This window comes from Tachypleus tridentatus, chromosome 2 (genome assembly GCF_004210375.1).
Source record: "Tachypleus tridentatus isolate NWPU-2018 chromosome 2, ASM421037v1, whole genome shotgun sequence".
Lineage (NCBI taxonomy): Eukaryota > Metazoa > Arthropoda > Merostomata > Xiphosura > Limulidae > Tachypleus > Tachypleus tridentatus.
Window position 1 is genome coordinate 9,529,517 of NC_134826.1, and position 24,610 is coordinate 9,554,126.

Below are 24,610 nucleotides of genomic sequence, written 5' to 3' on the forward strand. Positions count from 1 at the left end.
CATACTTATAATAATTAAAATGCACTGTTTTACCTGCTGGGTAAAATCACGGGCTCTGATATCTTTAGCTGTAATCCCAATAACAGCTTACAAGATTTGGCCAATTTATGCTTGTGATAGATCTAAATACATCTACTAAGCTAACAGTACAAAAACTGCACCATTATTTCAACACAACCTCTATGTATGACTGTTTATTTCACACATAATAAATGTTTACCACACCGTTCACTCTCCAAGCTCGTTTCTTTGTTACTGGGTCGAGGTTCCGGAGACGCCATCTTTAGAAGAGTCTGCCACTCTTTCTTCCACTCTTGTTCACAGTAGACTAGACCGGACTAAAGTGGGAAATAAAACTTTGTCTTGAAAGTTATCAGAATTTCATTAACTCACCTCAAATATTTATTTTACACTAGATTTCATGAAATGAAGGTTCAAATGATATTTATATCTCAAACACCATAGTTCTTAAGATCTCTTCTGAAGGGTGTACTTGTACCTTGCTTCTCTGTAAGAAATATTAACAGAATCATTTTTATAACTTGTTTAAGAGTTTTCACTACACCTGCTAGAAATTAACATTTTCCTTATTTTAAGAAGTAATTTGTAGAGATACTGTTCTACACAACGAGATAATACTTTTCACCACTGCTGTGAACAGTTTTGCACGTGCCACATGCCTTTAAAAAGCCCTAATCTTTATACACGTTAATGTGTATTGCACCAGCCTATAATGTAATAATTAGACTATAGTGCTCCACCAAAAGAAGGGTTATACATCCAACATGAGCACTGTCATGTGATGAAGAAAGTTGTATATCCTTCAATAAACTGTTCACCACAATCATCACCAAAAAACCCCCTATCACCCAGAAAGTTTCACATCCCTTAATAAACTATTTACCACAACCCATGATGATGAGAAAATCCACTTGTAGAGAAGCTGATGATGACCGAAGAAGGTCGAAACATTGTTCGCTCCTGTATATAGTGCTTTCTCTACCCATACCAACCGTTTTTTACATAATATTCACCACAACCATTAACAAGGAAACCTCTACCACCCAGAAAGTTGTACATTCCTTACTCAACTGTTCACCACAGAAAACCCTACCACCCAGAAAGTTGCATATTCCTTAATCAACTGTTCACATCAACCATCATCATGGAAAACACCTACCACCCAGAAAGTTGCACATCCCTTAATCAACTGTCCACCATAAACATCACCAAGAAAACACCTACCACCCAGAAAGTTGCAAATCCATTAATCACCTTTCACCACAACCATCATCAAGGAACCTCCTACCACCCAGAAAGTTGCACATCCTATAATCAACTATCCACCACAACCATCACCAAGGAAACACCTACCACCCAGAAAGTTGCAAATCCATTAATCACCTTTCACCACAACCATCACCAAGGAACCTCCTACCACCCAGAAAGTTGCACATCCTATAATCAACTATCCACCACAACCATCACCAAGGAAACACCTACCACCCAGAAAGTTGCACATCCCTTAATTAACTGTCCATCATAATCATCATCAAGGAAACTCCTACCACCCAGAAAGTTGTACATACCTCAATCAACTGTTCACCACAACCATCACCAAGGAAACACCTACCACCCAGAAAGTTGTACATACCTCAATCAACTGTTCACCACAACCATTACCAAGGAAACCCCCTACCACCCAGAAAGTTGCAAATACCTCAATCAATTATATATGCAAAAATGGCTGGTTTGGGTTGAGAAAATATTTTACATAGAAAAGCGAACCCAAATGAGCCGTTTTTGCATATATATTTCTTTACAAGTGGGTTTTCTCGACATCACTGACCTCAATCAATTGCTGACCATGACTGTCACCAAGAAACCTTCTGTCACCCAAAAAGTTGTTTTGTTTGGTTGAATTTTGTACAAAGCCACATGATGGATGCTTGTGTTAATTCTGAAGTGATAAACAACTTTTAACCACAAAATAGTGTAGTTAACTGTCACATGATCCTTAATATAATGCATGGTAAAGGGTACAGGTTTTGACCCTGCAATCTGTAGATTGTGAGTGAACTGTTTAATCACCAAGCGATGCCAGGCAGAGAGACTCAAGATGACGAGAAACCCACCTGATGTACAAATGTATTCTCAAGATGGCTGATATTAAAACTTTACTTGAAGAAAAGCACAGAACAATGTTTCATTCTTCTTAGGTCATCTTGAGGTTAACAAAGAGGTTAATTAAAGTTTTAGTACCCATACCAGCCATCTTAAGAATACATTCATAAAGACTTTATTGTTACAAACAAAAATAAGTTACACATACTCCATAGACACACTGGTGAGAATAATACAAAATATTTTAAATAGTAAGAAGAAATAGCTGGTACCCTTATTTCAAGAGTGACAAAGGCAAAACGTTCTTAGATATCTGCCACAAATAAGGAGTAATTCGGTGACCAAAATGTTACAAACATTCCTGTACCATATTAGAATTTAGAGAAAGTTTCGTTAAGCTTTTCAGTTGATAGTATTTCTAATATAATAGAAAACAAACTTTAAATCATGCCCAAGAGGTGAGAAGTAAACTGTAGTTACAATTAGAATTCAGGAATATATGAGAGATGAAATTTCTCTATCATATGACCACACTGATCAGAATGTACAGAACTATTACGATAAAGTATTCAATCATGTGTATATTTCTACACCCATCAGTGTATCTATGAAGAATAAAACCAGTGTTATGTTATCCCTTCCTTCAACATACCGGTTAGTTGGTTGATTTTGTGTTTTATGGCACAAACCCACTAGGCTATATGCACCAAACATCTGGTAAAAAGTTAAAATTAAACTAAATTCAGTAAAATTCATAAAAGGAAATTAAGGTAAAACAAAACAAGGTTTAAAAAAGTTATAAATTCCATAACAACCAATGTTTACATCTAGTCTACAACGTCTCAATGTCAAAGAATATTGATACAAGATGTTGTCATTTGAGAAAGGCTTCTCTGATTGATGTTTCAAGTCAAATCAGGTGGTCCATGGTGGAGCGCTGTCGTCAGAACCCAAACTGGGTGGGCAAGAGGAGGTTGTTTGATTCGAGGAACCAAACAAGTCGAGCATTAACCATCCTCTCTAAGGTCTTGGAGAAACAGCTTGTCAAAGCAGGACAGTAATTTGAAGGAATATTGGGATCCTCCCCAGGCTTAGAGAAAGGTAGGACAATAGCCTGGTGCCAGGCATCAGAAAAAACATTCTCCTGCCAGATGTGGTTAAAAACAATCAGTAGAATATCAAGAGAAGCAGAAGATAGATGGCACAGCATTTCATAGTGTAGTTCATCAGGTCCAACTGATGTACTGCCACACCGATGAAGGGCCAGTTTGAGTTCTACCAGTGTCAAGGGACAATTATAGCCATAGAGACAATAAGCTTGAAAGGAAAGAGGTGATTGCTCTGTCTGAGTCTTGATGGCTAAGAAGGTGGAGGAAGAAGTAGAAGTGATAGATACCTGGCAAAAGCTTTCACCTATAGTATCAGCGATGCTCCAGGTATCAGCTACTTCCTGGCCATAAGAAAGCAAGATCGAGAGGGAGACAGAATTATGTTGCCCATTGACCTTTCAACTCTTGTCCCATATGACTTTAAAACTGGTGGTAGCAGATATGCTAGTTGTGAACGTAATCCAAGATTTCTTCTGGCACTGACGTCTTACCCAACAAGTATGTGCACGAGCCTACTGAAAAGCGACTGGGTTTGAGAGTGTTGGATATCTATGGAAAGTATCCAAGGCCTGTTTTTGAGCTTTCTGTGCCATGTGTAGGCAGGATTCCACCACAGACGAGGATATCACAGAAAACTTGTCGAGGTTTTAGGAATACATTGAGCAGCTGCTTGTATAATAGAGTCAGTTACTGCTGCCACACAGTCGTCTATTGATGGCTTACAGACGATGGCAGGATCAAGTTCTGCGAGAGCAGTGAAAGAGGGCCAGTTTGTGTGATTCAGCTTCCACTGGGGCATGTGGGTCAGGTGGCATCAACCACAGCCAGCCTCTCTCAAAATTATAGGAAAATGATCACTGCCTTGTGGATTATTGTGAAAATTGGAGAATAGTGAAGAGGAGCCAACTGAGAGATCAACAGCAGTAAAGGACTGAGTAGGTGCATGAAAATAAGTAGAAAAACCAGTTCTGAAAAGTGAAAGATCGTGATTAGAGGGCATTTGCTCTACAAAGTGATCCCTCCTATCAATACCAGCACTTCTCCAGAGGGGATGACGTCCATTAAAGTCTCCCAGAATTAAAAAGGAAGACAGCAACTGTTCAATGAGTGTATCAAGGTCTGATTGATCATGTCTCTCCAGATGACAGGTAGAGAGAACAAACAGCAATGGTATGACCCAAGGAAATACAGATAGCTACGGCCTCCTAGGGTGTGTCAAGTGGCAAAGACAGGGTGGGCACATGCTGATCAGCCAACAGTGCCTCCCCTCCATCACACAGCCTGTCATTTCTGTACAAAGAAAACATCCGAAATGTGACTGTATTGGCAGGTTTCAGAAATTTTCCTGTAAGGAGAGACATACAAGATGGTAGGAAGCAATCAGTGTTTTGATGTCATCCAGATTAGAATGTAAACCTCAACAGTTCCATTGTATCAAGGTGGCCATTTTTACTTATGTCTAGGTGAATTGGGTGGAGAAACCTTCTGTTTATGACCACGTCTTTATTCTTTACTGTCTTTATTTGAGAGAGGCCTATCAACCTCCATGGATCCTGCCCTGAGTCGACTGGGCAGGTCTTTGCTGTTGGAAGGGGATTCCAGAGACTGAGGACATGAACGAATGATTGTTTTGCAACTTGGGGTGGAAGAAGAAGGTGTATCTGAAGAAATGCCCGTGCCTGGAACCAAAGAACGTGGATCTTGGGGTTTGGTGGAATTATGTAAGGGACAGAGATAGGTGTTAAAGTTGATTCATCAACTTTTTTAGCCATGGAGGTCAAAAGATCTTTCATTTGGTTTGAGAATGATTCTTTTGGAAGCTCAGTGAGATCTGTCTGCACTCTCACTGAAATAGTGGGATGAAGTGCAGCAGGATATGTCCCAGATGAAGTGGTGGATAGCAACTTTCAAGCCTCAGGATAGGTAATGTTATGAATCGTTTTCAAATGCTGCACCTCTTTTTCTTCCAACCTTTTAGGGCAAGAACAAAAGTAGGATGAGTGAAAGCCATTGCAATTGATGCAATGAGGGTCCATTTCACACTCATAGGGATCATGGTCCTTGCTACCACAACAAGCACACGTCAAGGAACCGTGACATGACGTCTTTGAGTGACCGAACAGCTGACACTGGAAACATTGGAGAGAGTTTGGAATGTATGGCCGTACCCTGCAATTAAGATAACCTGCCTTGATAATGACAGGTGGACTAAGTGATGTAAATATCAGAATGAGGATATTAGTTGGCATAATAATTCCATCTTAACAAGTGGTGATATGCCTCACTGCAGAAACTCCTTGAGTGGAGACTCGGGGATGTTCTTCAAAACCCTCTCAACAGTAGTTCCTCATGATTAATTCAAAGTAGCATGAGGTGTGACCTCAAAAGGTATATCCCCAATCACCTTTGAATGCAAGAAGAGTTCACCGTGTTGAGATGTGGATGATTCAAACCAATATGTCACCAGATCAAGTCTTCTTTACTAACTTTGGAGAGCCAGCAAAACCCTCTAGTCTCTTATGAATAAAAAAGGAAGACATTTGCCCAAAAGATTTGTCTGAAGGAGAATTTAGGATAAGAAAATGAGGTACAATAGACATCACAGATGTTGAAGATTGCTGCTCAGAATCTTCAAGACATGGTCATTTACCTATGGACTGTTTTTTCACTATTTTATTTAAGTTTTATTTGGAGGATCCATAATAAGAAAGGGAAATTTTGGTGCCCACTGACCCCACCCTCCATGGATCCCTATGAGAGGATGCACCACAATGTCAAACAAGGGCACTGTAGTAATACCAGGGTTTCATGAGCAGTATACTCAAACACCAGCATCAGATACAATGTCCACAACACCTGTTGATAACTTTCAACACTAGTACTAGGTTGACCCTAGCCCAAGCTGTCCGTCTACAGGAATTCAAGGCCAAAGTAGTGTGTTAGGATTGGACCCTCAACCACCAGGATCCTCTCCTCCCCTTCACGGGTTGTCATGCACAGCAAACAAGTGGGTGGATGTTTAGATCCCAGAGGAGATAACCAGACAGAACAGAACCTTCCCTGGGAGGTCCCCTCACTACATACAGGAATCCATACCAAGGGATCAACATACCAATGAAGTTACATGAACAGTATACCTACAGAATTTTGTGTACTTGTTTGTTTAAATGTGGTTTTATCTATCAATGTTCACGAACAGTGCACAAACCAGAATGTTTGTCAAGACATGTGGTCTAAATTTACCACACCATTCACTGCAGAAACAGTTAAAGTATGTGTGTTGCTGAAAAATGTGTAGTTTTGAGTGAAATTAAGAAAGACATTTTTAGAATTAGTGTGGATTTCTTTTATAAAAGTGCTAAACCACAACACAATGATTGTCTCAGAAGTACATTCATTGGAAAAAAGTGACATCAATCTAGTTTTTTTATCTCAACATCAATCTAGTTTTTTATCTCAACATCAATCCAGCTTTTTATCTCAACATCAATCCAGTTTTTTATCTCAACATCAATCTAGTTTTTTATCTCAACATCAATCTAGTTTTTTATCTCAACATCAATCTAGTTTTTTTATCTCAACATCAATCTAGTTTTTTTATCTCAACATCAATCTAGTTTTTTATCTCAACATCAATCTAGTTTTTTTATCTCAACATCAATCTAGTTTTTTTATCTCAACATCAATCTAGTTTTTTATCTCAACATCAATCTAGTTTTTTATCTCAACATCAATCTAGTTTTTTATCTCAACATCAATCCAGCTTTTTATCTCAACATCAATCTAGTTTTTTATCTCAACATCAATCTAGTTTTTTATCTCAACATCAATCTAGTTTTTTATCTCAACATCAATCTGGTTTTTTATCTCAACATCAATCTAGTTTTTTATCTCAACATCAATCTAGTTTTTTTATCTCAACATCAATCTAGTTTTTTATCTCAACATCAATCTAGTTTTTTATCTCAACATCAATCTAGTTTTTTTATCTCAACATCAATCTAGTTTTTTATCTCAACATCAATCTAGTTTTTTATCTCAACATCAATCTAGTTTTTTATCTCAACATCAATCCAGTTTTTTTATCTCAACATCAATCTAGTTTTTTTATCTCAACATCAATCTAGTTTTTTATCTCAACATCAATCTAGTTTTTTATCTCAACATCAATCTAGTTTTTTATCTCAACATCAATCTAGTTTTTTTATCTCAACATCAATCTAGTTTTTTATCTCAACATCAATCTAGTTTTTTATCTCAACATCAATCCAGTTTTTTTATCTCAACATCAATCTAGTTTTTTATCTCAACATCAATCTAGTTTTTATCTCAACATCAATCTAGTTTTTTATCTCAACATCAATCTAGTTTTTTACCTCTTTGTTTTGAAGTGCTGTTTGCCATCGCCACCTTCTGTAAAAAGCTTGGGTAAATTGGCTATGAGTCAATAAGGCATGCAAAGCTTTTCTTAGGGTCAGAAGTCGATCGTGAAACCCCCACATTCCTAGTGTTAAAGTAAACCTTTATAAAAATATGTTTTTCTCCAAATAATTTCAACATATATTTACAATTAAAGTTTTGAAACTGTAAACAGAATAGCTAATTCTTGTTTTATTCATTTCTGGAGTTTAATTAAAATTAAATCACATCTACGTAACAAACTCAACAAGTGAATTTCACACAATATGGAAGTAATGTACTTCACAAAATGTTACATAAGAGATGAATAATGTACTTCATTCTATGTTACATAAGAGACAAATCATCAAAATGTTGTATAATAGTGGAATAATGTACTTCATCAAAATGTTACATAGTGAAGGAATAATGTACTTCATCAAATGTTGTATAATAGGGAACAATGTACTTCATCAAAATGTTACATAGTGAGGGAACAATGTACTTCATCAAATGTTGTATTACAGTAGAATAATGTACTTCATCAAATCAATAATTTCTTTCAAATGCTTTTAGAAGTGGGTCAAAAAAAGACTAAATATATGTGAAAATAAAAACAATGTTGGTACAAATAAACTGAATGTTGGTACAAATGAATCAAATATTGGTACAAATAAAATTAATGTTTGTAAACATGTAGAACAATCACACTACCTTTAAATCCTTCACTGAACACTCAGTTAATTTAGGAACCCTGAAATTACTTTCCAAAATTATACATTGTATTAATTTTGTCCCAAACAGACTGTGTGTCAAGATATAAACATGTATTCTCAGTATCTCATTCAAGGTACAATGAGCACAAATTTAACTTTCAATGTTTTCCGAGTTTTTCTGGTTTCAGATACTCAAGATTATATTCAACAGAACAAGTCTGTTAGGTTACTAATGAACTGTTCACAACTGACATGAATACAGAACAATTCTACCAAGGGATGCTGCATGTAGGAGACAGTTTCCATCACCAGTGGTTGCAAGAGGCCACAGATGTTGTAAAGTGCCTTGTTTAGCCCACCAGTTCAATCTCCCTGTGAAAGATCATAAACAAGTTCGTATTAAGTCATTATTTTGGAAATATGCAAAATGATTATACAAGATAAAGACTTGCAAACTATTATAATAATTTTGTTTTAATCACAACACCACATAGTAGGATGTTTGTACTTAGGTTTACCTTTAAGAACCAAACCCTAAATTTTAGTATTATGAGTTCATAAGTTTTCCACTGATATCTTTGGATATCATTTCCTATTAATTTCCATATGTGTAAAAAATAATTTAAACATAAAAGTTCAGATTTGAAAAGAAGATTTTTTTAAATAGAATATATGAAATAGTGATATATTTAGTGTTGGTGTAACACACTGAAGAGCAGTCCCTAAGAAGGTCGTACACAGTAGTTTGAAGCATTAAAAGTATCTCTTATAAGATATATACTGGAATACTAACTACATAACTATTTTAACAAAATCTAAAACGTTCAAACATTTTCAGTTAGACAGGTTATCCAGTCATGTCTCATAGTTAAATCAAAGGATATCACATTTTAGGTATCAAAGATTAAAAAAGTGAACGTGTGGGTTATGTGTCTACAGGTAATTTAAAATTTTCTATTATTTTTCTTTTGAAGTGAATGTTTTGACCTCAACTTACCACTTTGTTCTAATAAGACTAAAGTGACTGTTTTAACCTCAACTTACCACTTTGTTTTAATGAGACTAAAGTGGATGTTTTAACCTCAACTTACCACTTTGTTCTAATGAGACTAAAGTGGATGTTTTAACCTCAACTTACCACTTTGTTCTAATGAGACTAAAGTGGATGTTTTAACCTCAACTTACCACTTTGTTCTAATGAGACTAAAGTGGATGTTTTAACCTCAACTTACCACTTTGTTCTAATGAGACTAAAGTGGATGTTTTAACCTCAACTTACCACTTTGTTCTAATGAGACTAAAGTGGATGTTTTAACTCAACTTACCACTTTGTTCTAATGAGACTAAAGTGGATGTTTTAACTCAACTTACCACTTTGTTCTAATGAGACTAAAGTGGATGTTTTAACCTCAACTTACCACTTTGTTCTAATGAGACTAAAGTGACTGTTTTAACTTCAACTTACCACTTTGTTCTAATGAGACTAAAGTGACTGTTTTAACCTCAACTTACCACTTTGTTCTAATGAGACTAAAGTGGATGTTTTAACCTCAACTTACCACTTTGTTCTAATGAGACTAAAGTGGATGTTTTAACCTCAACTTACCACTTTGTTCTAATGAGACTAAAGTGGATGTTTTAACCTCAACTTACCACTTTGTTCTAATGAGACTAAAGTGACTGTTTTAACTTCAACTTACCACTTTGTTCTAATGAGACTAAAGTGGATGTTTCAATCAAGTCTTTCTCAAGAAACCTGCGAAAGTCTTCTGGGTGCACCGACAAGTCAGGGAGAGTAAAAGTACATACTGGTATTTCCAGTGAAGCTTGGGGTAGGTGATCCTTGCTATTAGCAGTTTCAAAGTCTTGAGCAAACTCACTTCTTGCTCGGGACACAAGATTTACATTGTTAGTTGCCCTGGAAATACCTCTGGCTAATGTCTTGTCTGGAAAAAGAGATTAAAGTTTTCTTTTGCTTTTTATTCTCTCACAAGCAATTTCAATTGATATTTTGATATATTATTTCTAAAAATATATTTTTATTTATTCAATATTTTCAGAGAAGGACTGCCAAATGTATCTGTAAACGTTATCTTACATCAAATCCACACTAGGCTACCTCTTGTATCCACTAAGCACAATCAACCACTGTCCCACTGGCAGACAAGTGACAAAATCAATGCAAAAGTCAGTGCTAAAATTAGTATTAAATTTGGATCTTACCAAAATACTTCAGAAAAGTAAATTAATCTTTTGACACCAATTTCAGGTCCATAAGGTCAGCAGAGTCAAAATGGCAGACATTTATATACTGTCTGTTGGTGTTTACAAAACATGATTTTTGCAGATGTAAATAAAACGATTATAAAAAAGTCATTTTAATATGTTAGACCAGAAAGATAATTTAATGTATTTATAAATTTTTCTATTGAAAAGTAACACTGGAACTTCCTCAACATAAATCCAATTTTATGGTTCTGAGTTTTCCACAAATTTTATACAGAAAAACATCTTCAATGTTTCAAGACATATTAAAGTAAAAGTTGAGTTGGAGGTGATGTATTAGAAGCAAAGGTCACGAACATAACGAGACAATGATACAGTAGTGTCAATAAGTTATGAGAGTTGATTTTGGGCTACTTAAGAACTGATTTTGTGTTTATGTAAAATTCTTGTTATATGTTTTACAAAACATGAATTTCACCTGGGAATAACTTTGGGATAATAAACGTCATACTGAAAAACCATTGTATTGATATGATTACCTCTGTGATTGGCTATTGTTTGTTCATAGTTATAAATAATATAAACATTGATATTACTTATGCCATATATATACTACAATCATTTATTATTCTTATGCATAAAAACATTTAAAAATGAATACATCAACATGAAATAAATACTTATGAAACAGCAATATTTTGTTTTAGTCAGGTTGAATATAATTATTAGGTTCTGTATAACATCTGTAAGTATAAATAAGCTGAAAACATATAACAATCAAACATGGATTCATACGTGGTGTATTTGACATATTATGTTACCCTCTGGTAACTAGATGAGACAGCACTGATCTCATTTTATATTTTAACCTTTAGTACATAACCCTGATCTATTTTATCGGTCATCTTATCCTTTACAGGCTTATTACCTTCACTTTATTCTACTAGATAATTTAGTTATCTACAGGTTTAAGATAAAACAGGGAATGAATATTGTAAAGGTCTTTTACAAACTTTATCTGGTTAAAAGAAAAACTTAACAAACATAATCTAACACATGTATAACATTTAAAATACATTCACCCTGACCTAGTTTTCATAAAGCTTAGAAACAAGATCTATATTAACCTTAAAGTTAAGTAAAACCAAAGGTTGCTCTGACGCACAACGGATCATGTCACATTCATCATGATAGCCAATACATCGCTCATGTAAAAAGAAAAATTGTTTTCTCTGATTCTCTATTAAATAGACTTATTTTTCAGTACAGTTGAGTGGTATATGAAAAATGGTACATTAAACCATTAAAACCTTGAACAAACGAGGTTATGTTATTATAACATTATAAAACTTTATGTTTTTTATTATACCCAAATATATCTTATTAATTACTAAGTATTAATTTATATTTAACTATTTTAGAATAAAAACTAGAATTCAGAGAATTCTCCTTCATAGACGAAGCTCACTTTACTATTGTACCTCAACAAAGTTGATGTTATACATTTAGTTTGTAGGTGATCATATTGCACAAAGCTGACAGAATAACTTCCACTTGTAGCTTACCTTACTGCTATCATTCACAAATCTGACAAGATAACTCACAAGACAAATCATGCCTCCAGTTTATCTTATTACTATCACTTAATGAATCTGACAAGGTAAATCACACCTCTAATTTACCTTATCACTATCACTTAATGAACATGACAAGGTAAATCACAGCTCTAGGTTACCTTATTACCATCACTTAATGAATCTGACAAGGTAAATCACACCTCTAGGTTACCTTATTACCATCACTTAGTGAATCTAACAAAGTAAATCACACCTCTAGGTTACCTTATCACTATCACTTAATGAATCTGACAAAGTAAATCACACTTCTAGGTTACCTTATTACCATCACTTAATGAATCTGACAAAGTAAATCACACCTCTAGGTTACCTTATTACCATCACTTAGTGAATCTAACAAAGTAAATCACACCTCTAGGTTACCTTATCACTATCACTTAATGAATCTGACAAAGTAAATCACACTTCTAGGTTACCTTATTACCATCACTTAATGAATCTGACAAAGTAAATCACACCTCTAGGTTACCTTATTACTATCACTTAATGAATCATATAATTAAATTAAAGTAAAAGAAATCTAAAGGACAGCTTCATGAACACAAACAAACAATATTTGATGACAAAATCAAAACTAAAGCTGGAGACATTGATAGAAAGAAAATTTTATTATAGCAGGAACATTTGTGTCCAAACTTACGTGAAACATCTACTTCAGTCACATTTGAACCTTCAGTCTTAGGTTTGCTTGCAGGACTCAACCCGTGTGTTTCTTTAACGGGTGTTGAATGATCATTCGTTGAAAGGTCAGCTACTTTACATGAGGTGTTTTTTGAAAATGTTTGGGAACTTGTATTCAAAGGAACATTTTCTGATGGTACAGGTATTCCCTTCATGGAGTAGAAAGCTGAGAGAGCTGTTTGTAAGTCCCACTCATGAGCTAAATGAAATATTTTAAACAAACAGTAGGTTTCACTCACTTTATGAAGAGTTCTTTAATGCACAAAGTATAAATTAGCAAGAGCTTGTCAAGAATGAAGACCAAGTGTTACGATCAAAAGAAAGTTTCATAAAACCAGCCTTTCAGTTCATCTCATCTTTCCAAATCAACCTTTCATGCAGTGGAAGGAATGATTTGGTTGGCTAGACATGAAGATAACATAGTGATATAATTTACTGTTGCTATATTAGTCAAGTATGTAAAAGTGCGGGGTATGAACACAAATTAAATATTTATAACAACACAAAACATTAAATGGAGGTGAATGACACTTAAAATATATATAATTTTATCATTTATATGGGACAATGAAAGTAACATGATGTATGAAGAACAGATAACACACATCAAGGTTTGATGGTCTGACTTCACCAGCCTTTCATACATGAAATGATGATAAGGCACTGAAATAATTCTAAATATACAGCCGTCTAAATAATGTGTGTGTACAACACACAAGATATTTTTGTATGTGATCATTCCATTCACCTGCCAAAAGTTTTGTTTTTACACAAATTTCTGTGAACTAAAACAATTTGCACAATAAATAAATTATATATTTATCAATATCTCTAACACTATAGGGAAATTGAAGGTGTGTAAGAATGTAGTTCTCTAGCTTATCTTTGTACAAACAACTGGATCACAATATCCACTCAACCCAATACTCAACTACCAATATTTTATCCTCAAACATGATGACAGATGAAAGGGTAACAAAGTAGTCCTTTCCAGCTTACCTTAGCATGGTAGACCACATTTTTCCAGCTTACCTTAGCATGGTAGACCACTTTTTTCCAGCTTACCTTAGCATGGTAGACCATGTTTTTCCAGCTTACCTTAGCATGGTAGACCATGTTTTAAAACTAAACATGACATGAGTAATGCTTAATTTTATTTTTGTTGCTAATACATGAATTAAAATAGTTATTTTAAATAAACACAAACTATTTGCCATAAATTAAAAGTAAACAAAACTAAACCAAACATGGCCAGCAATGGAATCTGTAAATCATATGACTGCCATCAGACTATTACTACTGTGAATTCTTACTTACCATCTAGAAGGTCCCTGGCTAGTCCTGGCTCAGCAGATGTCCGAGTTATGAACTCTGACAAGATTACATCCATTCTGCATGATGACCTAAAACAAATTAGAATTGTGTATGAACATCATTGCTAAAAAGAATTGTTTTTAAACTGGGTGTAAGATAGCTTATGTTATCAACAATTAAAGAGCTCAGTCGTTTAAAAAGGTAGGCATGAGTTAAAGAACCAATTCCATCTGAAATCATTTGTTGTCTCAGATACTTTAACCTTTTGTTTTTATGTTTTCCAAGTAGCACAGTTTCAATATCTACAACCGTATCTTTATTTTCTGTATTATGATATGAACAATGATAAAAAAAGTATTTTATTAAGTGGCCAATACCCAAAAAACCAGTCAAAGTGGTAACAGAAGTTATAAATATAGGAAACTATCTTTATATTGGGTCAAGTATGATGAAACTGTAACGTGGCCACCAACAAAATGTTTTGACTTAATTCAGTATAATTAGTAATAGTGCATGCACTGTCAAAAGTAATACTCTTGTGATGTTTTTACCATTGTTTAAAAGACAGATGGAACTCACACATGTTCTTGTGAAAATGGAGTGAAACGATTAAAGATTTATTGTAATAAAACCCATTTTATAGTTCTTAATCTTTACACGTATAATGGACAATAATGCCCCCTCCTTCCCCTCAAAATACTTAAAACTACATGGGGTCATTTTGAAAGATACTTCATAATACCTCAAGCAAACAATTCCATGTACAGCATTGTAATAGTGGCTTTAAGTTGTCTGTTCATTTAGAGGGGTAAGGGTAATACTTTGGTAGTTTACCTTTTATATAACTAAAACATTTAACACTCTGGTAGTTTACCTTTTATATAACTAAAACATTTAATACTCTGGTAGTTTACCTTTTATATAACTAAAACATTTAATACTTGGTAGTTTACCTTTTATATAACTAAAACATTTAATACTCTGGTAGTTTACCTTTTATATAACTAAAACATTTAATACTCTGGTAGTTTACCTTTTATATAACTAAAACATTTAATACTTGGTAGTTTACCTTTTATATAACTAAAACATTTAATACTTGGTAGTTTACCTTTTATATAACTAAAACATTTAATACTCTGGTAGTTTACCTTTTATATAACTAAAACATTTAATACTCTGGTAGTTTACCTTTTTTTTATGTTACTAGCTGCTACCACTTTATAACTTGTATTTCTAAGTTAAACCAGTTTCTGATAAAAAAAAATATATGAATTTGATAGACTATTTCAAAAATTTTAAGTTGTTTAATAAATTTAGTTCCCCAAGATATAATTAAAATTAATTACACAACATTTCACACTAAGAAACACAAACAAACAACATAATCATTATTTCACTGTAGATTAAACTGAGACTTAACTATTCAAACCTGAATGGAATAAATTACAAGTACAAGAATCAGTAAAGTATTCAGTAATGTTAATAAAGCAAGGGTTCGAGGACAGGTAGAAAAATAACAGTTCCAAACCAGATAAAGATTAATTATGTTGACATCCTTTTTCACACCAGGAAATCATGAATCAAACCCTAACAACAATTTCATTCCACTACACAGCTCAAACGGGAACAACGAAAGATAAACTGTGTCACGGTACAAAGCACTGTATGGAACCACAACAAAGAAATAATGAAAGGAATGTTTTGTTTAATAAACACTTGAATAATTTGTAGCCAGTACAACAACGTAATGAACATTTTATGGAATGTTAGAAAGTTGTACCTTAAAAACAAAACAAAAAACAATCAGAGTGAAAATCAGGTAATTCTATATAATATTTCTTCCACTGTAACACATATTATAAATACAATGATGAACAGCGAAGGTTTACAGAACTATGACTTAACCCTATGAACATGGGTCAAACTTAGCATCCTTCAACCTTTTACTTCGTTATTTAACATGGTATTAAGTATTTGATATTTGAGTTATAAACTATTAATTTCAACCCTACACTGCTGATATAGCAAGTTTGTAGTTGAGGAAGGTAAATACCAGATACAGTGTAGAGGGCTACTGAAAAACATTGTAGATATACATTTCACAAAATATAATAGTTACACAAATATAGTAAGCAAACTTTATGAAGAAATAACTATTTTCATTCTTTATATGAGATTTCTTAAAACTCCTACCAGTTATAAATTGAGTAATACTAATATGGACAAATCTTGAGTACAATCACTTTTATTACACATCTGATATTTTTGTATTTGTGTGTACAACAGACTTGTACCTTTACTAAAGGTATGACACATTTTGTGTAGACATACCTTTACTAAAGGTATGACACATTTTGTGTAGACATACCTTTACTAAAGGTATGACACATTTTGTGTAGACATACCTTTACTAAAGGTATGACACATTTTGTGTAGACATACCTTTACTAAAGGTATGACACATTTTGTGTAGACATACCTTTACTAAAGGTACGACACATTTTGTATAGACATACCTTTACTAAAGGTACGACACATTTTGTATAGACATACCTTTACTAAAGGTACGACACATTTTGTATGTACGACACATTTTGTATAGACATACCTTTACTAAAGGTACGACACATTTTGTATAGACATACCTTTACTAAAGCTATGACACATTTTGTATAGATACACCTTTACTAAAGGTATGACACATTTTGTATAGATACACCTTTACTAAAGGTATGACACATTTTGTATAGATATACCTTTACTAAAGATATGACACATTTTGTATAGATATACCTTTACTAAAGGTATGACACATTTTGTATAGATATACCTTTACTAAAGGTATGACACATTTTGTATAGATATACACAGTAAATTATAACCACTATTCCTTCTTCAATATGGGTTTTGTATCATACAATGCAGTATTGTTTAAACAATACCTGCACTATTGTACTAAATAAAATAAGGAAGGTTGTGTCAGAACTCTCTATTGTTTAAACAATACCAGCACTATTGTACTAAATAAAATAAGGAAGGTTGTGTCAGTACTCTCTATTGTTTAAACAATACCAGCACAATTGTATTAAATAAAATAAGGAAGGTTGTGTCAGTACTCTCTATTGTTTAAACAATACCAGCACTATTGTACTAAATAAAATAAGGAAGGTTGTGTGAATATCATGTATTGTTTAAACAATACCAGCACTATTGTACTAAATAAAATAAGGAAGGTTGTGTGAATATCATGTATTGTTTAAACAATACCAGCACTATTGTATTAAATAAAATAAGGAAGGTTGTGTCAGTACTCTCTATTGTTTAAACAATACCAGCACTATTGTACTAAATAAAATAAGGAAGGTTGTGTGAATATCATGTATTGTTTAAACAATACCAGCACTATTGTATTAAATAAAAATAAGGAAGGATGTGTCAGTACTCTCTATTGTTTAAACAATACCAGCACTATTGTACTAAATAAAATGAGGAAGGTTGTGTCAGTACTCTCTATTGTTTAAACAATACCAGCACTATTGTACTAAATAAAATAAGGAAGGTTGTGCAAGTACTCTCTATTGTTTAAATAATACCAGCACTATTGTACTAAATAAAATAAGGAAGGTTGTGTGATTACTCTCTATTGTTTAAACAATACCAGCACTATTGTACTAAATAAAATAAGGAAGGTTGTGTCAGTACTCTCTATTGTTTAAACAATACCAGCACTATTGTACTAAATAAAATAAGGAAGGTTGTGTTAGAAATCTCTATTGTTTAAACAATACCAGCACTGTTGTACTAAATAAAATAAGGAAGGTTGTGCGAGTACTCTCTATTGTTTAAACAATACCAGCACTATTGTACTAAATAAAATAAGGAAGGTTGTGTCAGTACTCTCTATTGTTTAAACAATACCAGCACTGTTGTACTAAATAAAATAAGGAAGGTTGTGCGAGTACTCTCTATTGTTTGAACAATACCAGCACTATTGTACTAAATAAAATAAAGAAGGTTGTGCGAGTACTCTCTATTGTTTAAACACTACCAGTACTATTGTACTAAATAAAATAAGGAATGTTTTATGTGTACCTCATAGGTTTTATACAATAACTGTGCTATTGTACTACATAAAAATAATTGATAGAGTTAAACATATATGTGAAAATGACTGGTATGGGTAGAGAAAGCTCTATGTAGAGGAGCGAACAACATGCCGACCTTTTTTAATCATCTTCAGGTTCACAAAGAAAGAAAGAGGTAACTGACTGATAGCTGACCACATGTTTGAAGGCGGTTGTGTAATATGGTCAGCTATCAGTCAGTTACCTCTTTCTTTCTTTGTGAACCTGACGATGATCGAAAAAGGTCGATACTTTGTTTGCTTCTCTACACAGAGCTATCTCTACCCATACCAGCCATTTTTATGTATATATTTTTCTCTACAAGTGGGTTTCTCGTCATCACAGATTAAATGATAGAGTTATTTGTAGTCTAGTATCATTTTATAATATCAATAATATAATGTTACATAAGAGAAGTCCACTATTCAGTTTATAACACATAACATACTATACTAAAATAACACCAGGCCTTGCCTTGATTACTGGTTGTTATACTTAAAACTATAGGATATTCATCAGAAAACATTACTACAATGTAATAACTTCCACAACTCAAGTTCCTGCAGTTTGCACTTAAAAAACAACAGCTACACAAACACTTTTAACACTCAGCATTGTTTCAGAAAATTCATAAATATATACAATATTTAGTGCACTGAAAACTATATTTTAAGGCACAGTATTGGTAAATACGATTGTTTTATTACTTGTACGTGTAATTCATATACTGTAAACATCGTGTACATGTAAATTATCTACTATAACATTATTCAAGTTTATTTTAATATATGTGACTGTATGATTAGCACTTTGATACAAGTAACAATCAAATAAGTAAATAAAATATAACATGAATGAATAACTGAAGCATTTTTATTCAGGCAATAAACATGAACAATATGTTCATTTATTCAGGCTATAAACATGAACAATATGTTCATTTATTCAGGCTATTAACATGAACAATATGTTCATCATTTATTCAGGCTATAAACATGAACAATATGTTCATCATTTATTCAGGCTATAAACATGAACAATATGTTCATCATTTATTCAGGCTATAAACATGAACAATATGTTCATTTATTCAGGCTATTAACATGAACAATATGTTCATCATTTATTCAGGCTATTAACATGAACAATATGTTCATCATTTATTCAGGCTATAATCATGAACAATATGTTCATCATTTATTCAGGCTATAAACATGAACAATATGTTCATTTATTCAGGCTATAAACACGAACAATATGTTCATTTATTCAGGCTATAAACATGAACAATATGTTCATCCTTTATTCAGGCTACAAACATGAACAATATGTCCATCGTTTATTCAGGCAATAATCATGAACAATATGTTCATCGTTTATTCAGGCTATAATCATGAACAATATGTCCATCATTTATTCAGGCTATAAACATGAACAATATGTCCATCATTTATTCAGGCTATAAACATGAACAATATGTCCATCATTTATTCAGGCTATAAACATGAACAATATGTCCATCATTTATTCAGGCTATAAACATGAACAATATGTCCATCATTTATTCAGGCTATAAACATGAACAATATGTTCATCAGCACATTTTACACTTTGTTCTAGACAAACATACATAAATATGGTCAAACGATCCTTTATTTAATTCATACAAACAACGTATGTATTGAAATATCTTATATGGCACTGGTTTACCGACAAATATGTTATGCTCATCATAATAAAGCCAAATGTTTATCTAATATTTTAAATACACTTATAACCTAACGCCCTAAAACGAAGGCATGGGCCGACCCCGTACACTATTTTGAGCCATAGTACCCGAAACGTTACGTTTGTCAGTTGCAAAATGTACTCGTGAGCATGCGTACTAAATTTAACTTTAGTTAGAGGTTGGTTTGATTAATGTGTCGCTAAGTTCCGCCCTGATCTGTGACAGTCCGTAAAATTTAATAAAAAAAAAAAAGGCTGCCAAACTCGAACAGTTCGTCTGATTGATCATTCATTCAAACTCGGTCTTTAAAAAGCCAACCCTAGTTTTTCCTCAAAAGTTCAACTTATCATAACTAAACAAACGGACATCTGTCGTTTTCATTTTACCAGCTACACGGGAAAGACACGACGACTTCCTAAGAGTCAGTTATTCGCCACACAGATCTGAACTGAATTAAACCTTGGAAAGCAGGCACTGATGTAACTACTTGTTTTTAAATCTCAGTTTGGTTCTCAATAATAAATATAATTTCAACTACCCTATAGATAACTAAGAGTTAATCACAGACACAACACTAAGAAAGGCAGTGTTCATAGTACATGTACTATATTCAGAACTTCAAAACATTTAGAAATCTACATTAATTAGGGCGCTCATGATCAAGCTGCCAGAAATGTCACAGATTAACAGTTGCTTGAAGTATACAGTTGTATAGAAAGTACATAAAAAATAAAAACAGTACGTCGAAAAAGCAGAGGGAAATACAAACAATGTTCGTAGTTCATAAAAAGTCATTATACGTTATGTTTACTTTGTAGAAGTAAAATACACTAAACACAAAGCCCGAATAAGATATTGGTGAACCACTGTGGAAAATGTACATAAACAGTTTGCTATCTCGTGATTCAAATGTACACTGTTCAAAGTACGTGCGTGACCTGAATGATTTCATTACAAACAAATCTACAGATGTACCAATAATACCAACCACATAATTAGTTTACTTTCAGCTATTGAAACACCAAACATGTAACTGACTTACACTCAACTACTGCAATACCAGTAACACCAAACACGTAACTGGTTTACACTCAACTATTGTAATACCAGTAACACCAAACACGTAACTGGTTTACACTCAACTACTATAATACCAGTAACACCACACACGTAACTGGTTTACACTCAACTACTGTAACACCAAACACGTAACTGGTTTACACTCAACTACTGTAATACCAGTAACACCAAACACGTAACTGGTTTACACTCAACTACTGTAATACCAGTAACACCAAACACGTAACTGGTTTACACACAACTACTGTAATACCAGTAACACCACACACGTAACTGGTTTACACTTGTATTTTCTAAATATCCACAAGTAATTTATCTTCGTTTCATTACTTTAGTTTACTTGGAAACTGTTAGAATCAGGTTTATCAGGTCTTTGTTAGAAGTCATACTGCCACAATTACTGCGAACAACCCAGGTCGCGTGTGTGTGAGCTCGAGTCATTAAATAACGCATCAAAATGGATAATCACGTGACTAAAATACTTTTCACACTGCTTGTACCTGTTGCCTGCATGTTAACAAACTAACAGGTTCCCTTGGTAACTAACGTAAGTAAACAATCTAACCCAGTTAAGTTCCGATGACGGCAGATATAGGTCAAACTTGTGACGGTTGAGTGTTTTTGTAAAGAATTGGCTATATAAGAAATATTTTGGGTAACCAACTCATACTTGCCTTTTAAGCCCAATACAGATACAAGTTATATTAATGTATATGTGTTTAATTTACGTAGTACATCGGTAACATACTTCCCAAAACCTGTAGAACCAAACAAGCTCATTTCGTCAAAGAAAATACAACTAAAAACACAATTTAAAATAACTTGAACATGTGTGTACGATATTTTATGGAGAAAACTCTGGAAATATTAATGGAGTTTTTAAACATTAAATCCAGAGATAAAAACTAACGTGTGTAAATGTATAGACACACATGTATGTAAACACATAAACTGGAAAACGTGTTTGGTATAGTCGCTTTCTTTTCTTGTATTTATTAATTTAGTAAAGAAAGGACCATTTCGTAACTTATTAACTTTCATATAAATTTCCCTCTGAAAGGCAAGGTTTAAAACATCAAAACCTGGTTTTAATACCCATGGTGAACACAGCACAGAGAACCCAATGTATAGCGTTATGGTTAACTAAAACACAAACAAAAACTATAAAATTTTTAAAACCTGCTTCGCCAATCTTGAAAACACAAATATTTTAAATGTACTAATGTCAGTTGGAAACTAGTTTTTTCAAGGATAACATCGTAATTGACGAAACGTACTCGGTACAATCTAATAAACATAGCTACAATACACAACCGTTTGACAAGAATCCCACATGAACTTTCCAGAGTGCAATTTATGCAAATCACACTTTGTTTGTACCATTTTAGACACAATATGGCGTTCGCTTGAAATGTTTAAAACATTGTTATGTTTTAACTTGTTTTAACTTTCTTCTTTTCTGTTAACACCACGAGTTGAAAAAAGTATTTGTTTCCCAATGCATTTATATATATTCTTCCTTACTATAAAAATAGAAAACGTTAAAGTGAAATCAAATAATTTATTAAAACACACGTAGATGTTACTTTACACACCATAAACCAGACCAGTGGTTTCTCTCACACACACGTACCTGGTTTGGTTAAAAATAAAGCTACGCAACAGGGTATCTGGGTTCTGTTCACCACAGGTATCAAACCTCAATATTTTGAGTGGGAAGTCTTACTGCTGAACAACACGGACATGCCGAGAAAAATTCAAGAGTCAGCGATCAGGAATACATAGAATAAGAACTAGATGGTAGGCCACACCCACCGCTAACTTTTGGGTTCTTTCTGGCCAACGCATAGTGAAATTGATCGTCACGTTATAACGTTCCCATGGCTTAAAGGGTTAGGATATTCGGCGATTGAGATTCGAATTTGCGACCTTCTGATTCAAGAGTCAAGACCTAATTTATTGGTATTAATAAAATATTGTAGATTATACACAGCATAACCCATTTAAAATCTTAGAAAACATGATACTAAACAAAAAACGTACCTTCCTGTTAATGAGTTGTTACGTTCTGTCCTATTGCTAGGATAGCTAACACACATGATACACGCCATCATAATTATTAATATACTGTAGTGATTCTAGCACGAGATTGCCTCTACTAAATGTAGTGTCAACAAATGAGCGACTTTACTTGCTTTAGGGTAACGCTACACGATCTTAACGAGTCTCTTGTTGCTGGTCGCTAGAATTCAATAAACACGATCTTTGAACGAGGTGTTATAATAGTTCTGTCGGTAGCATGATTCATACTCCGATGTAGCAGCGAACATGAGCACCGAACCGACACGCACCAGCGACTTTTACTGGCAGCGTGCCTACTATCGTTCAACATACAACATTGATGATAAATGTGATATATGACTTTTACATGCACATGAGGCTTGTGCCCAGTTCTACTTTGTTCACAGATCTTGGAATGTTAGATTGAAAAAGTTAAGGTCAGACCTAGCTTTAGCCAAAAACAATAAAGGTTTCATGTAACTTTCCACGGAATTGATTATTGCGTGCTTTCCTTATATCATATGCAGTGTCTTACAGACTTGGAAATTATGTTCATAGACACGGAACCTGCGAGATAATAAATCTAAATGTAAACCAATCTTCTAATAAACTGAAATAAATAACCTGACAGAAGTCACAGGAAAAGAATATGGTCGAAACGTTGTTCGCTCCCCTACATAGTACTTCCTCTACCCATACCAGCCGTTTTTTAATATGTGGAAAATTAAATTATTTGGAGTGAAAATATTCTAAGAATAACACATATAGGTCTGCTTTAGCAAAAATTCGTGAACAATTGTGATAATATTTTAATATAATGTTATATATATATATATATATATCAATGATAATAGTGGATGGACAAATAGGGATGCAGCATTATAAAATCATTCCTTGAGTGACAGAATACCCCACAAAAGTAACAAACGTTATCTAAGTGTTGTGACAATAAAAATATAAACAGATCAACAGTCATGGACAAATCAACAGCTTCCACCACATAATCCAAACATGAACAGTTTGGACACCAGACAAATAGAATATTGTAAATTGGTTAACATACACATGAACAGTTCACAAAAACCCCAAATTATCTTTTCCTCTCTTGAAAAAAATTGAGCAAAAGGAAAATATTTCAAAATTGTTTATATCTCTGATTAGGATCTGCAAAGAGTATTTGTACTAACTGCCATGTAAATTGTTTATATCTCTGATTAGGATCTGCAAAGAGTATTTGTACTGACTGCTATGTAAATTGTTTATATCTCTGATTAGGATCTGCAAAGAGTATTTTTACTGACTGCCATCTAAATTGGATGAAATATTGGCTGAGTAATTGACCAAAATCCCTTAAATTATGGATTTATTTAACTTTTGACCATAGCTAACATTTTTGTAGGTATATGTA

General features: G+C 33.5%; 1 protein-coding gene across 5 annotated transcripts in view; it reads right to left on the reverse strand.

Annotated features, from left to right (window-relative positions):
* Positions 1–24,610, reverse strand: part of LOC143237871 (OTU domain-containing protein 7B-like) — a 31,929-nt gene that overhangs the window by 4,336 nt on the left and 2,983 nt on the right. For 4 of the 5 annotated variants that reach the window (XM_076477588.1, XM_076477597.1, XM_076477575.1 and 1 more), the window contains 6 exons: positions 14,209–14,294; positions 12,851–13,090; positions 10,048–10,293; positions 8,621–8,719; positions 7,610–7,737; positions 226–338 (listed from right to left, as the gene is read on the reverse strand). In XM_076477588.1, the coding sequence (XP_076333703.1) occupies positions 226–338; positions 7,610–7,737; positions 8,621–8,719; positions 10,048–10,293; positions 12,851–13,090; positions 14,209–14,281 (899 nt within the window). In that variant the 5' untranslated portion in view covers positions 14,282–14,294. Of the gene's footprint in view, positions 1–225; positions 339–7,609; positions 7,738–8,620; positions 8,720–10,047; positions 10,294–12,850; positions 13,091–14,208; positions 14,295–23,184; positions 23,447–24,610 lie in introns of those variants that run through there. The other variant, XM_076477566.1, reaches the window with a different exon arrangement.